The sequence below is a fragment of the Netta rufina genome (genome assembly GCF_964035555.1).
Source record: "Netta rufina genome assembly, chromosome: 14".
Lineage (NCBI taxonomy): Eukaryota > Metazoa > Chordata > Aves > Anseriformes > Anatidae > Netta > Netta rufina.
In genome coordinates this window covers 19,212,682-19,224,927 of record NC_140137.1, presented here as the reverse complement: position 1 = coordinate 19,224,927, position 12,246 = coordinate 19,212,682, and the positions used below count along the sequence as shown (strand labels likewise).

The following is a 12,246-nucleotide window of genomic DNA, read 5'->3' as shown; positions in this document are numbered from 1 at the left end:
TAAAAAAATATATATTAACAGTTATAAAAAAACAAAACAAACGTGAGATGCAGGGTCCTTTTATTGAGCTTGGCCAGAGTCATCCTCAGGCGTATGCTGCAGAGGTACAGCCTTGGTTACTGAATGCTGTCCAGCTCTTTGAAGTCCTTTTACCAGTTCTTATGGCAGAAATGTCGAATGTGCTTGTTGCTGATTCACTGCCCTAGCTTTTGAACGGTCAATAAATATTTCACAAGTAGAGTGGAGCATTGTTAGCAGTAACAGTGATGGGTGTTCTTCATCATGACAGGTCACTCGGAGGCGGATCTCAGGAAGCAGCGGTTTTTCCTGGAAAACAAACCACCGTCAGGCACTGACAGCTGTGTAGGGCTCCAGCAGGTCTGTCTGTCCTTAGCAGGGCTCAGCTATTACACCAGTGCTTGTATTCAGCTTAATGTGACTTGGTTTGTCTCGATTCATCTTATATTCTTTGCTTTGCATGGTAACTCCAAAGTACGTATTACCCAGGGCTATATGGCCAGGCTCTAGTGCAAAAAATATACACAACAAAAATGCCTTCCTGTCTATTCATCTTCCTGTAGCTGCTGTTATAGTTCATCCACGTTAATTGTTAAAACCAAATGGTGCATTTCAGGTGCATGCAGAGTAGGAACCCGACTGTCATTTCCTGTAGTATCTGTGTGTAGATGGATCTATTTTACCCATTTTCCATTTGCTTTCTGGTGTAAGTACAGTAAGTGCCACACAAAATCAGCTTTCAAGCACTAGGCAGTAATTTTAACTAATCACTTTTTATATGTAGTTGGATAACTTATGTTTGCTTTAGTATTTTAGCTTTGAAACAGTGAGCTTCAGTAATCACTTTAAAGTGCTTACCATTTTAAGGATGGATTATTATTTAAGGCTTCTAAGTGGCTACCTAAAGCTGTCTGGGACTCTATGGTTGGTTGCCTTTTTTTTTTTTTTTTTTTGAAAAGATGGTTATTCTGGGTTGCAGTGAAACTACAAAGGCCTGTCATCAAGGGCATTTGGACTCTGTTCTGTTTGTACTGCTTACAAAAAAGGTCTAAATCTATTGCTCCATCCATCCCCCTCCTATCTTTTTTTTTTTTTTTTTATGCCCAGAATTAATCCCATGTCTTATTTGAATGAGAATAACCGGGAACTTCCTCTCCATAATATAATACCAAGTATTCCTGAGCCTTTCTATTGACCAGGGTTAGTTACCTGCATAGCATTGTAATGCACTCGCTGTTATCCCTGCATGAGGCTCCAATGGGTCTCAGTGAGACTCCTCTCCAGAACGGTGTCATCCTCCTTTGCCTTGTTAGGTGGGGCTGTGGCTGGTGCAGGGAAGCACAGTGCATCTGAAACAGATTGTGGCACAGCTGTCAGGAGCACGCAGCAGCTGTAGGCAGGTGGTCATTTGGATGCTGTGGTCAATCATATAAATTTTAAGTGAAGGACTGTAAATCTTTCTTGTTTTCAGATCGTAGAGAGCTCTGTTAAAGTACAATTGCTTATATCCTAACCCTAAAGAAATAATTATAAAAATCAACGTTTTTAATTGTCTTGAGAGGGAAGGCAGAATTATTTGCTAAATTACATCTCAGAGCAACCCAGTATTCCCTCTAAGCAGTTAGTTACTTCTTCAGGATGTTGAATCTGCTAAAAAAGCTTTGCTCTTACTTCTGGCTCTGGCAGTTAGTGTTATTCGTGTAGCTCCTAACACTTTCCTTCACTGCCTGGCTGTTTGCGCTAGCATTTTAAATAGTTCTCTCTACTTACCTGGCTGAGCAGCAGCGAGCAGAATAAGAAGATTGCCATGACTTTCAAACAGTGCATCTTCACAGTATGGGCTGCTGCTTCGGCTGGAGGCGGAGGAGGTTGGAAGAGCCCTGAATAGAACTTGCCAAGCTTCAGCCAGATTTTTATAGACTTCATTCTCTTATCATTGCATCAGCTGTCAGTCATTACAGGAACAAAGTTCATTTCAGAGCAAGAGGGAATTACAAAGTTAGCATCTACCGAAGCGATCTGGTTCAAGGCCTGTCTATCTAGCTAATGATTTACTCTCCTTCCACTTGTACTTTGTCTGGTCAGCTTACCAGATTTGCCAACTGTTCCTTTTTTTAAAACCTAACACGTTACCAGAACTCCATCCTGCACTTGCAAGCAAAAGGGTGGGTGGCCCAAAGTGTGTGGTAAAGATCAAAAGCCTTATTATAACAACCTTATTTAACTCCTCTGACATTCACAGTATGCACAGCTCTGGGTTTGCCAGCTGGCAGGTAAGTATTGTCCTACCGAGTTTATTTGGAGCAGCAAATGGTACTTTTGGTTCTGCTTCTCATTCTGGGTACATGAAAGAATCATAAGCAAGTTACTTCTAACCTGTCTTTCCATGAACGTCGTGCTTAAAAAGTGGATGCAGTACTTTCCATGTGGGTTTTGAAGTGTAAAAAGTGTGTAATTGCTGATAAATCTTAGACCTCTTCTTACAAGGATCCCAGTCTGTTAAAGATAAGCTAGGCAGCTAACCCTAAAAGCAGGAGATGGCTGTCAGGACTTTCTGGAGTTGAGTTGCTCCACGTAGCGAGACCATGGTTTCTTTAGACGAGCTGTCTCTGCTGTGGTCTGCCTCTATCTTACAGCACAACTCTGGAGTGGTCTTCTAGAAGCTGCCAACAACAGCTCCCACCGATGGGGACAGATTAGAGTTAATGAGAGGCACTCTTACACTTTTCTGTGGTGATGTGAGAAGAGATTGCAGCAGCCTGGAGGAAATGTTTCAAAAGAACTACACGCTACCTTTCATCTTGCCCAAAGTCTCCGTTCAGACACACACTACTCCCACTTGGTCTCCCGCTGGGAAGTGGGAGAGGTGTTTGTAAGATCCCTACTCTGTCGCTGCACCTTGCCAGCACTCCTCCTCCTCCTCGTCTCTGATATTTTATGCATCTGGCTCCCAAATCTGTCCGCGTGTTCTGTATCTGTCAAGGAAATGGTTTATGAGCTTGCAGAGCAACACTACCAGCTCAGCCATGGCAAGCACTGCGTGGAGGCTGGGAGGCACCCTGCTTTGAAAGTTACTTCAAGTGGGAAGATAGCGTATAAAATAATGAGTTGTTTTAGCTAAATTATAAATCTAAATATGAAAGCAACAGACTACATTTTCTGTGATTGCTTAACGTGGACGTTTAAGTGCCAGCGTGGAAGGCAAGTTACTGAGATTAAGATAATGCCTGCCATGTTGTCAGGTTCCTGCCTACGGATGATTACCCCTTAGCCCAAATTTCACTGGGATTAAATAAAATCTCTTTGCAGCATATCACCTGCAAGCTATTATTGGAAGAGTTATTCCTTTCCTGGGGCTCCTTACTGTTTCCCTGTTTGTCTTGCTTCCTTGTGGGAAGGAATCAAACCCCTTCTTCATTTCACCTTCCTTGTGTTCACACAGGGAAGGAAATGAGACAGTAAATAATTGCAGATCAAATAACAGAACTGGAATGTTTCTTTTACATCTGGCTGTGAATTTCTCAATTGTTTTTCCCGTTAAGTCCTTTCCTTCCATGCATGTTCTAATTTCTGCTGTCTCTCTAGGCACTGTAGTAGAACAGAGACAAGAAAAGAAACAGTGGTAGTCTTGGCTGCGTATTTGGAGCACAGGATGTGAAATGACAGCTCAGCTCTGACAGCCGTGTCCTCAGTAAGTCATTGTTCCTCAGCTTTTTTGGCTAGCTAAGATTAGTGCTGTGTGATGATGTGTCAAAACTGTTGTGTGTCCTAGGTTACTAACAGTGTCAGCTTGTAGTTGCAGATGCCTTTGAAGCAGCAATCTGTTTATTCTGTGCAAGAAAAGAAAAAAATTGGACTGCTTGTTTCCATGTATGCAAATCCAGTGCAGTCCACTTTCTACCGCTGGCTACTCAGAAGCCACAGCAAAAATGTTGGTTTAAACAACACCACCAAAAAAAAATAAATAAAAAAATTGCTGCATTGCCACTCCTAATATTTAGCAAAGGGACAATAGAAATAATTGGATGATTAAGATGGTAGCCCGCTGTCTCCTATTTGCCAGTAGGAAGCCACGGCCCCCTTGAACATTTAGCAGAGGGAGAACAGAAACAAATGAGATTGGGAAACTTTCAAACACTGAGCCCAACGCCCTGATGCCACGCAGTGGGCAGGAGCCATCGCTGCTGGCAGCGTGTGGAAACGCCGGGTTCTGCATCCCTGCCCCACAGGCCGGACCCGGGGGCAGCTCGGGGCTGGCGCTGGAGCCCCACAGGCCGAGGCCACCTCGGGGGGGTTGCGACAGGCGTTGCAGCCGTGGGAGCAGGCAGGGAGCAGCCCCCATCCCGGGGCTGCCTGCGGTGCTCGCGGGGCTGCAGCGCCGTGGGTAAACTCGGCGGCAGGGGCTGAACGTGCCACGGTGTTTACAGGAGTCTGGCAGCCGGCGAGGCCAGAGGTCAGCTGTCTGTGAACGGGGGCAGAGACCGCATCGCAGAGGCTGCGAGGAGCGGCGCAGCCTCTAGGGTTCCGGAGAGGGATTGAGGAAGTACTGAGGCTGTACCAAGCCTACGAGTCCTGTTATTTAGGCTACAAGCGGCTGCTGGAGCTCTTTGGGGCTAAGTAGGATGCAAATAAGAGCTGTGAGCAGAGCCTGCCTCGGGACATCTTTGCCACCTCCCAGCTGCAGCCAGTTCAATGCTCCCGTCTTGCTCAGGCTGCCTGCACAGCACCGCTGAGCCAAAGCAGCTTGAAGCACGGGCTGCTTGTGGTGCAGCGGGAGCACTGGTACTACTCCCGGGCACGGCAGCCTCTGACTGTGCTCGAGTACAAAACCATAAAGCATTTGACTGCACGATTTGCATGCCCCCAGCTTCCTGAAGTGAGGCCGAGCATCTTTGTATTCCCAGACGGCTCAGCCCTGAGCCCGCGGAGCACCTACCCCCGGAGAACGTCACTCTCCCTCTGCAGATAAGATAAATGCTCAGTACCAGCTACGGGACTAGCACAACAGGGAGATAAATGAGTTACTTTGCTTGCAGCAAGAGCTTGAGACAATCAGCTCAAGACTAAGGGAAAAAAAAAAGATAAAGAACTGAGCCAAACGGTCTGGACTGGGGAGAGCAAAGGGTGTCACACTTAATGCTAGGGGGTGAATTTCCTAGGAACAGATTTAAAAGCAAACAGTAGCAATAAAGCTCCTGAGATCACCCTCAGGTGTCAAAATAATCTTTTTTTTTCTCCTTGTAGTTCCCACGAAGAAGCTTCTAATTCGGCTCGTTAACACTAAGCAGCCAGCAGAATGGCAGCTTATCGTGCGATTAACGTTAATAAAGATGATAACCAGGTAGGTGTATGCGGGGCAGAGTCCACGCTCAGCTCCGAGCCGTCAGCCAGCTCATGCAGTTTTGGGCAGTATCAGATGGGCTGTTTGTTTTCTCATGGGCATCACGGCTGGAACGATTCTATTTCAAGCAAAAAGTGGCTGGGGAGGGAAAGATCAAGGGATCAAAGAGCTTACCCCGAGCTGTCATTTCTAACCAAGGAGAGCTGAACACAGCCCTTGCTACGCTAACTAGACTGGGAAGTGTCTCAAAGAAACAGGAGGCAAAGAGGCTGGAAAGTAAAGTAAAAAGTAGACTAAAAATTAAAAAGTAAAAAGGAAAGGAAAAAGTAAAAAGTAAAATAAAGTAGTTTGAGCACAGGGTACTTTAACCTGATCATCCCTTTGTACAGAGTGAACCAGAGCCATTTCATACAACTCATCTCAACACGCAAAGCCATGGGCTTCACACAGTCATGAGACAAAGTTAAAGTTTATTAGACAGCACTTTATCTCCCCGTCATCCCAATCACATGAACTTGCTTAGCAACAGGACGCCGATAACGCGGCGCTAACATCTCCGCTGACATCTCCTTGTGGCGCTGGCTACTTGTCGTTCTCGTAGTCGGCGGGGTTCTTCCTCTTCAGCCTCTCGAACTCCTGCATGCCCCAGGAATACAGGAGGTAGGCGCCCACGAAGGCTGCAAAGAGAGGAGAGCGCTGAGGATGGCGAGGGGGGAGGCAAAGCTGCGCCAGGCTGGCTCACGAGACACCTGGTACAAACCCTCCCTGTTCCCCCATCCTTCCCCAGTCCCCCTTGGCCTCCCCCTTTCCCCTCCAGCCTCCCCCAATCCTCCCCATTCCCCCCCAGTCCCTCCCATTCCTCCCCCCCGACTCCCCCAGTCCCCCTCAGCCTGCTCCAGTCCCCCTATTCCCTCCCAGCCTCTCCCATTCTCCCTTAGCCTCCCCCCCCAATCCCTACGACCTCCTCCAGGCCCTCCCGTTACCCCCCAGCTTCTCCTGGCCTCCCCCAGCCCCCCCAATTCCCCTCCCAGCCTCCTCCATTTCCCCCAGTCCCCCTCAGCCTCCCCCACCCCCTCCCCTTCACCTCCAGCCCCTCCCATTCCCCCCCACAGCCTACCCCTGTCCCCTTAACCCCCCTGAGTCCCCCACACCCTCTCCCCTTCCCCCTCAGCCTCCCCCATTCCCCCCCAATTCCCCTCCCAACCTCCCCCATTTCCCCTGATCCCCCCCAGCCCCCCTCAGGCCTCCCCCTCCCCCTCAGCGCCCCCCCCATACTCACGGGGCACCACCTTGAAGACCTGCGAGCTGAAACGCCGCCACACGTTGGGCAGCCCGTGCGACAGCACGTTGGGGAAGGCTCGCTGCTCGAAGGGCGACAGGCTGTAGGTGACGACGTGCCGCACCCGCGCCAGGTTCCCGAAGTGCCGGCCCATGGCGGTGTCACCTTGGCGACCGCCGCCTTGGCCGCCTCGCCGCCCGGAAGCGGAAGCGGCATCGGAGATGCCGCTTCCGCTTCCGGGCGACGCGGCGGCTGCGCGGGAGGATCCCCCCCCCCTCAAGGGGGTGTCGGTCCTCCCCCAAAATGTCCGGGTGGAGTAAAAAAAAAAAAGACAAAGTAAAAAAAAGTTAAAAAAAAAAAGTAAAAAAAAAAAGTAAAGACAGACAAAAAGTAAAGTAAAAAAAAAGTAAAGAAAAAGTAAAAAAAGTAAAAAAAAAAAGTAAAAAAAAAGTAAAGTAAAAATAAAAAAGAAAGACAAAGTAAAAAAAAGTAAAAAAAAAAAAAGTAAGGACAGACAAAAAGTAAAGTAAAAAAAGTAAAGTAAGAAAGACGAAGTAAAAAAAAGTAAAAGTAAAAAAAAAAGGTAAAAAAAAAAAAAAAGACAAAGGTAAAAAAAACACCGAGTGACGTTGTCACGATGAAAACACGAAGTGACGTTGCCACAGTAAAAAAAAAAAAAACACACCAAATGACATTGTGATAATCAACACCAAGCGATGTTGCAACAATAATAAACGTTAAATGATGTTGACACAGTAAAAATCACCGATCTTGCCGCAATTTTATAAATGAGGCAAAAGAATAATGTGAAGGCGGTGCGCGCATCCCCTCACGGATTTAAATCTTGCACAAACTGCCCCGTGGAAAACACTGCGTGATGTTGGCACAGTAAAAAGCAAACAAACAAACACTAAACGATATTGCCACAATTTTATAAGTGAGGCAGAATAATAACATGAAGGCTGTGAGCACATCCCCTCACAGATATAAATCTTCCCCAAAATGCCACATGGAAAACACTAAATTATGTTGCCACTATAAAAACAAACAAACAAACAACAACACTAAGTGATGTTGCCACAGTAAAATAAATAAATAAATAATGTTACCACAATTTTATGAGACAAAATAATAATGTGAAGGCTGTGAGTGCATCCCCTCACAGATGTAAATCCTCCCCAAAACACCACGTGGAAAAAGAAACACATTACCACAATAAAAAACACCAAATGACACTGGCACAATGAAGAACACTAAATGATGGTGCCACAGTTTTATAAATGAGACAAAATAATAATGTGAAGGGACATGGTTTTAAACACAAAAGCATTTGGTGAGGCTGAATTCCCCCAGTTTGAAAGGGGGTAGTGGGAGCAACGCTCACTGGGCAGGGAAGCTTCTTTACACCAATCAAGCCCAATGTTGACCTGGGCTGGGATTTTGTTTGACACCAAGGTTTTTGCCTTGAGCTCTTGGTGTTTTCCAGCCGCACCTCCGATCAGAGCCAAAGCAAGCACTATTTTTAGGTAGCAGCCCCAGTCAGAGGCCTCTTTTGGTGAAAGTTATGTGACCGCTCACCAGGCAGCGTTGTGCCTCCGCAGGGTACTCCAGAAGGCGTACTCCTCACTCACAGAAGCACCACAGCAGCACCGACTGGTTCACATCTAGGAGGGGAAGCACTGCCCGTGTCCTGTCACAGCACTGGGAAGTCACACACAGCCCCTTGGGTTCAGGCCTTTCTCTGCCAGACTCAGTTCCCAAGCCCTTGGGTACTGCACAGGTCAGGCTTTAACATTACGGTCCAGTAGGAAGTCAGGGACTCTATGCATTAATACATCTGGAAGCCTTTTTAAAGGCTAGTCTTAGCAATTTAAAGAAAAACAAAAACCACACAAGACAGTGCTACACTACATCCTTCTGTTAAAAATCCACATCAAAGCTGTCTTTTGTGTGAGCCTCATCTTAGCATGGGTCCCCAAACCAAAACAAGTGTTTTGAGCAAAATTCTTGTAAGTAGAAAAATCTAGGAGAAAACACGTTAGTCTTGGTGAAGCTTTTGTTTAAAAACATACAGAATTAAGGTGCTGTTACCTACACTCTTACTGTGAGAGGAAATGAAGCTATGGCCCTACATCTTCACACCTCATATCAGACTACTAGACTTTTACCAGCATTAAATAAACTAACTTAATAGCCTCCTAAAGGCCTTTAAATGACAGTGTTGAACATTTCCACATATCTCAGAAGCATGTGGCAGCATAGTTTTACATGTAGAATCCCATACCCTAACACCATGACCAGCCTGTATATTGTGCTAAAAAACAGATCAAGATTTCTCAATAGCATATCTGTAAGCTGTTGCATGTTTGTGTTTAAATAGTTCAGTGATTTATTTTTTTTAATCTCTCTTTAAATTCTTACCATCCATTGGTGAGAAAGCTTGAGGAGCATGACAGAAGAAAAGCAAGGGACAGCCTGATAACTTTTCTTTTTTAAACAGAACTGCAGGGAACAGTTGTCTTCTTGCTAGGGGAATTAGAAAAATGTGTTAGGGAAAAGAGTGAGAAACCAAGAAAGTAATTTTTTTAATATTAGAGTCTTTCCTCTTTCCTTAGAGGCTTGCCAGAAATATCATTACAACATTACATATTGAGGAAGACTAGCAGGCACTGAGCTTAAGTGGTATGCATGATAGGCATTTATTTCCTTTTTTTTTTTTTAATCTATAACAAAACAGCTTAAAATAGGCATCTGGTAGTTGAAATCTTTCATATTTTAAATGCAAGATTATTCCAATAAAAAGATATTTACATTTAGTTTCACATTGTAGAAAAGTTGAGTGGCTACAAAAATAAGTGCTATTATGTAAACACCTACTAATTGCATGCTAAATCCTGACCGATTTTAAAGAGCTGTTAGACAAATGCTGCAGGTATTCTGATAATTCAAAATACCCAAGCTAAGTGTAAAATGAATTAGGATTCACCCACTACCGACAAGTGCACTTAGTAGCTATCATATCTTCATATTCTTTGTAGACTATGGAGCCGTCAGGCTCTATTGTTAGCACGCTCAGTGGGCTGTACTCAGCAGGAACACAAGAGGGCTTCGGAACAGACGAGTCCAATTTCTCATATATTAAGTTCTGCACCATCGTATGCACAGGAGAGCCATAACGGTGCCCCACGACCCTCGGGCAGTCCCCTTTGCAATACTGAGGGCTGTATCTGTGTGGCGCTATTATCCATTTGTCCCATTTTAGCTGGCTGAAACTCAGACGGAAGCTGTGAAGCTCACACTCATTTTGAGGAAACAGGAATTGTTTGAAATATTCACTCAAATTGTAAGGTGGAGTTGCTGGAGCTTCGTTCAGGTTCTCATCTCTTCGACGCCGAGGGGCCCTTTTACCTTGCGGATTCTCTCTTCTTTCGTCATCTATAATATCAGCCAGCAGACTGCTCCTTTGCCTGGGCCGCACTGGGTTTTTCCTTCTACGTCTAAGTGAGTTCCACCTGTGATAAGCTTGCTCACTGGTATCATTTAAGTAAAGGAGAAGAGAAGGGGGAACCAGAGCCATATTAATATAACTGTCCTGTTCAGTGCCATGTTGTGGATCACCCATCAGACAAGTGAAGTTCACAGCCATATGAATATTCCTCCTGTTAGTAGCAATTAGAGGCTGGAGAAAAGAAGTCACGTCAATCTCCACCCACTTGCGTTTTCTAACTTCAAAGTGCAGGCTAAAAGCTACAGCGTGAGAAACACTGGGACATACTTGGCTAGAAAAATCATGCTCCTTAACAGACAAGTGGCACATGCATGTAAAGGAAGAAGTGGGAACAGATGTGTCAAATGAATAGAGCAAGACAGACTTGAGTAAGTGCTCTAGAGCAGTAACACGATCCAAGTTGAAGAGCAAATCCCCCGAGTGAAGGTCTCCTGAGAAGGGAAACAAAATTTTGCAGTTACTGTACCTTAATTTGCCATGAAGACATACATACTGAAGTTGGTTCAGATTCAGGCTACTACTTTAACTATTGCTGTATTTAGGATACGTAATCATGCAATTAACTGACAGTATATTTTTAAAGCAGTAGACTATACTATGCCAGGAAATTTTAGCCATAAACATTGATTTATTTTTTTCTGTAGTGAATACTTTTTAACCAATCCTCAACCTCAAAGTGCTATTACTGTGTATGAGCGTGATGTTTGTGTTCTAGGTTATCTGGCTGTCCCAGTGGAGGAATCCAAGTCAGGAAAACTCAGACAACTCATCACCAGTCACGTAAGTAGAATTAGAGGCCAAGGATTGTTGCTCTGACTACACCACATTAAAAAAAAGTCAGTGACGTGCTCAGCCACCCTAGTTTTCAGACCCGACCCTGCTTTAGCAGGGGTTCTACTCTTCACACATTTGGTTATGATTCTTTCCTAGGGAAAGCACAAGGCAAGGAGAAAGAGTCATCCTGTAGCAGGGTTGTTGTGCGATAGGCATTGGAAGGGAACATAATGCCCTTCCTAGCCACTTTTTCCTTGATTTCTTATGTTGTTTAGAGCTGATTATAAAATTTCCTCTAACCAGAGGAAAAACGTGCTAGGCAGAAACATCAATATGATCTTAACCACAGTACCTTTTCTGTGTCAGCTCCCAGACTATGGGGAAGTCTTTGTCTAATGCCATTTAAAGAGAAGCACATTACAAAGAGCTTGCACAGTTTAAGAGAAGAGCCATCAGCATTAAAGCAGCAACAACTCTAACAGAGTAAGATATTTTTCTGCTATACTGCAAGCATAGAACATGCCAAAATAAACCCCAACCAGCTGAACCTTTGAAGTTCAGGTCACTGCACACCTACCTGTCATTAGGTCCCTGTGGCTGTGCTTGCATTCCGAACACGGGGTGAAGAGTCGAACAGTGTTATAGAGGTGGCTTTTGTTGGCCTTGGGGATTCCCTCCTTGGTAGCAGACATCTTATAGAGCCTCTTCATGTACCTGAGGGCTCTGGAGTCTGGCTGTAGCCTCGGGGCCTCGCTTTCCCAGCTCTGGCGTCCCTGGTCAGACAGCACCTTGAGAAGGGGTGGCAGGAGGGCATATCCACGTCTCACACCTTTTGGCAGCCTCAACAATGGGTTTAGCTCACTGGTGGCATCCTCAGGAGCTACCAATAACCCAGAGATCCTGTCAGATACTGCACTGTCCCTGGAGCGGGGGGCACACTGTATGCTAGAAGAAAGCCAGTGAATATAGCAATAGAAACAAACACAAATTCTCCAGGTACCCTCCATACTTCTTAGGGCTGCAGCCAAAAAAACACCTCCACTAAAATATTCAAGAAAAAAAGAGTCTGTGAGCATGAGCCCTTATATATGTTGCAGCTGTGGCATGGGAGGGAGGTTTCTTTCTCATTAGAAACCGAGGAGGAAGACCTGCAGCTGGCTGCGGAGCCCATATGCTTGTTTGCATTCAGGGTAGAGTCGCTGCACATGAGAGCATTTTGTAAGCAAAATCCTTACTCTCAGCGTAAACCTTTCTCACGTGGTAAATGGCAATACAAGAGCGTTCGTTTATCAGCCTCCAGAGGGAGCCGGGGAGACAAGCTAATAC

General features: G+C 45.4%; 3 protein-coding genes across 3 annotated transcripts; all 3 read right to left on the bottom strand.

The window, feature by feature from the left end:
• Window positions 1–1,223: 1,223 nt before the first annotated feature.
• LEAP2 (liver enriched antimicrobial peptide 2) lies at window positions 1,224–1,845 on the bottom strand (the record flags this gene model as incomplete). Its single annotated transcript, XM_084295171.1, has 2 exons — window positions 1,224–1,367; window positions 1,789–1,845. The coding sequence occupies 2 exons, from the start codon at window positions 1,843–1,845 to the stop codon at window positions 1,224–1,226; spliced, it is 201 nt and encodes a 66-aa protein (XP_084151297.1).
• A 3,964-nt stretch (window positions 1,846–5,809) lies between these two features.
• Window positions 5,810–6,846, bottom strand: UQCRQ (ubiquinol-cytochrome c reductase complex III subunit VII). Its single transcript, XM_084295296.1, has 2 exons — window positions 6,639–6,846; window positions 5,810–6,036 (listed from the first exon to the last, which is right to left on the bottom strand). Exons 1-2 carry the CDS (start codon window positions 6,790–6,792, stop codon window positions 5,942–5,944), a joined length of 249 nt encoding a protein of 82 aa, XP_084151422.1. The 5' UTR covers window positions 6,793–6,846; the 3' UTR covers window positions 5,810–5,941.
• Window positions 6,847–9,627: 2,781 nt separating this feature from the next.
• GDF9 (growth differentiation factor 9) lies at window positions 9,628–11,927 on the bottom strand (the record flags this gene model as incomplete). The annotated part of the gene is made up of 2 exons (XM_084295222.1): window positions 9,628–10,577; window positions 11,498–11,927. 2 exons carry the CDS (start codon window positions 11,925–11,927, stop codon window positions 9,628–9,630), a joined length of 1,380 nt encoding a protein of 459 aa, XP_084151348.1.
• Window positions 11,928–12,246: the final 319 nt, after the last annotated feature.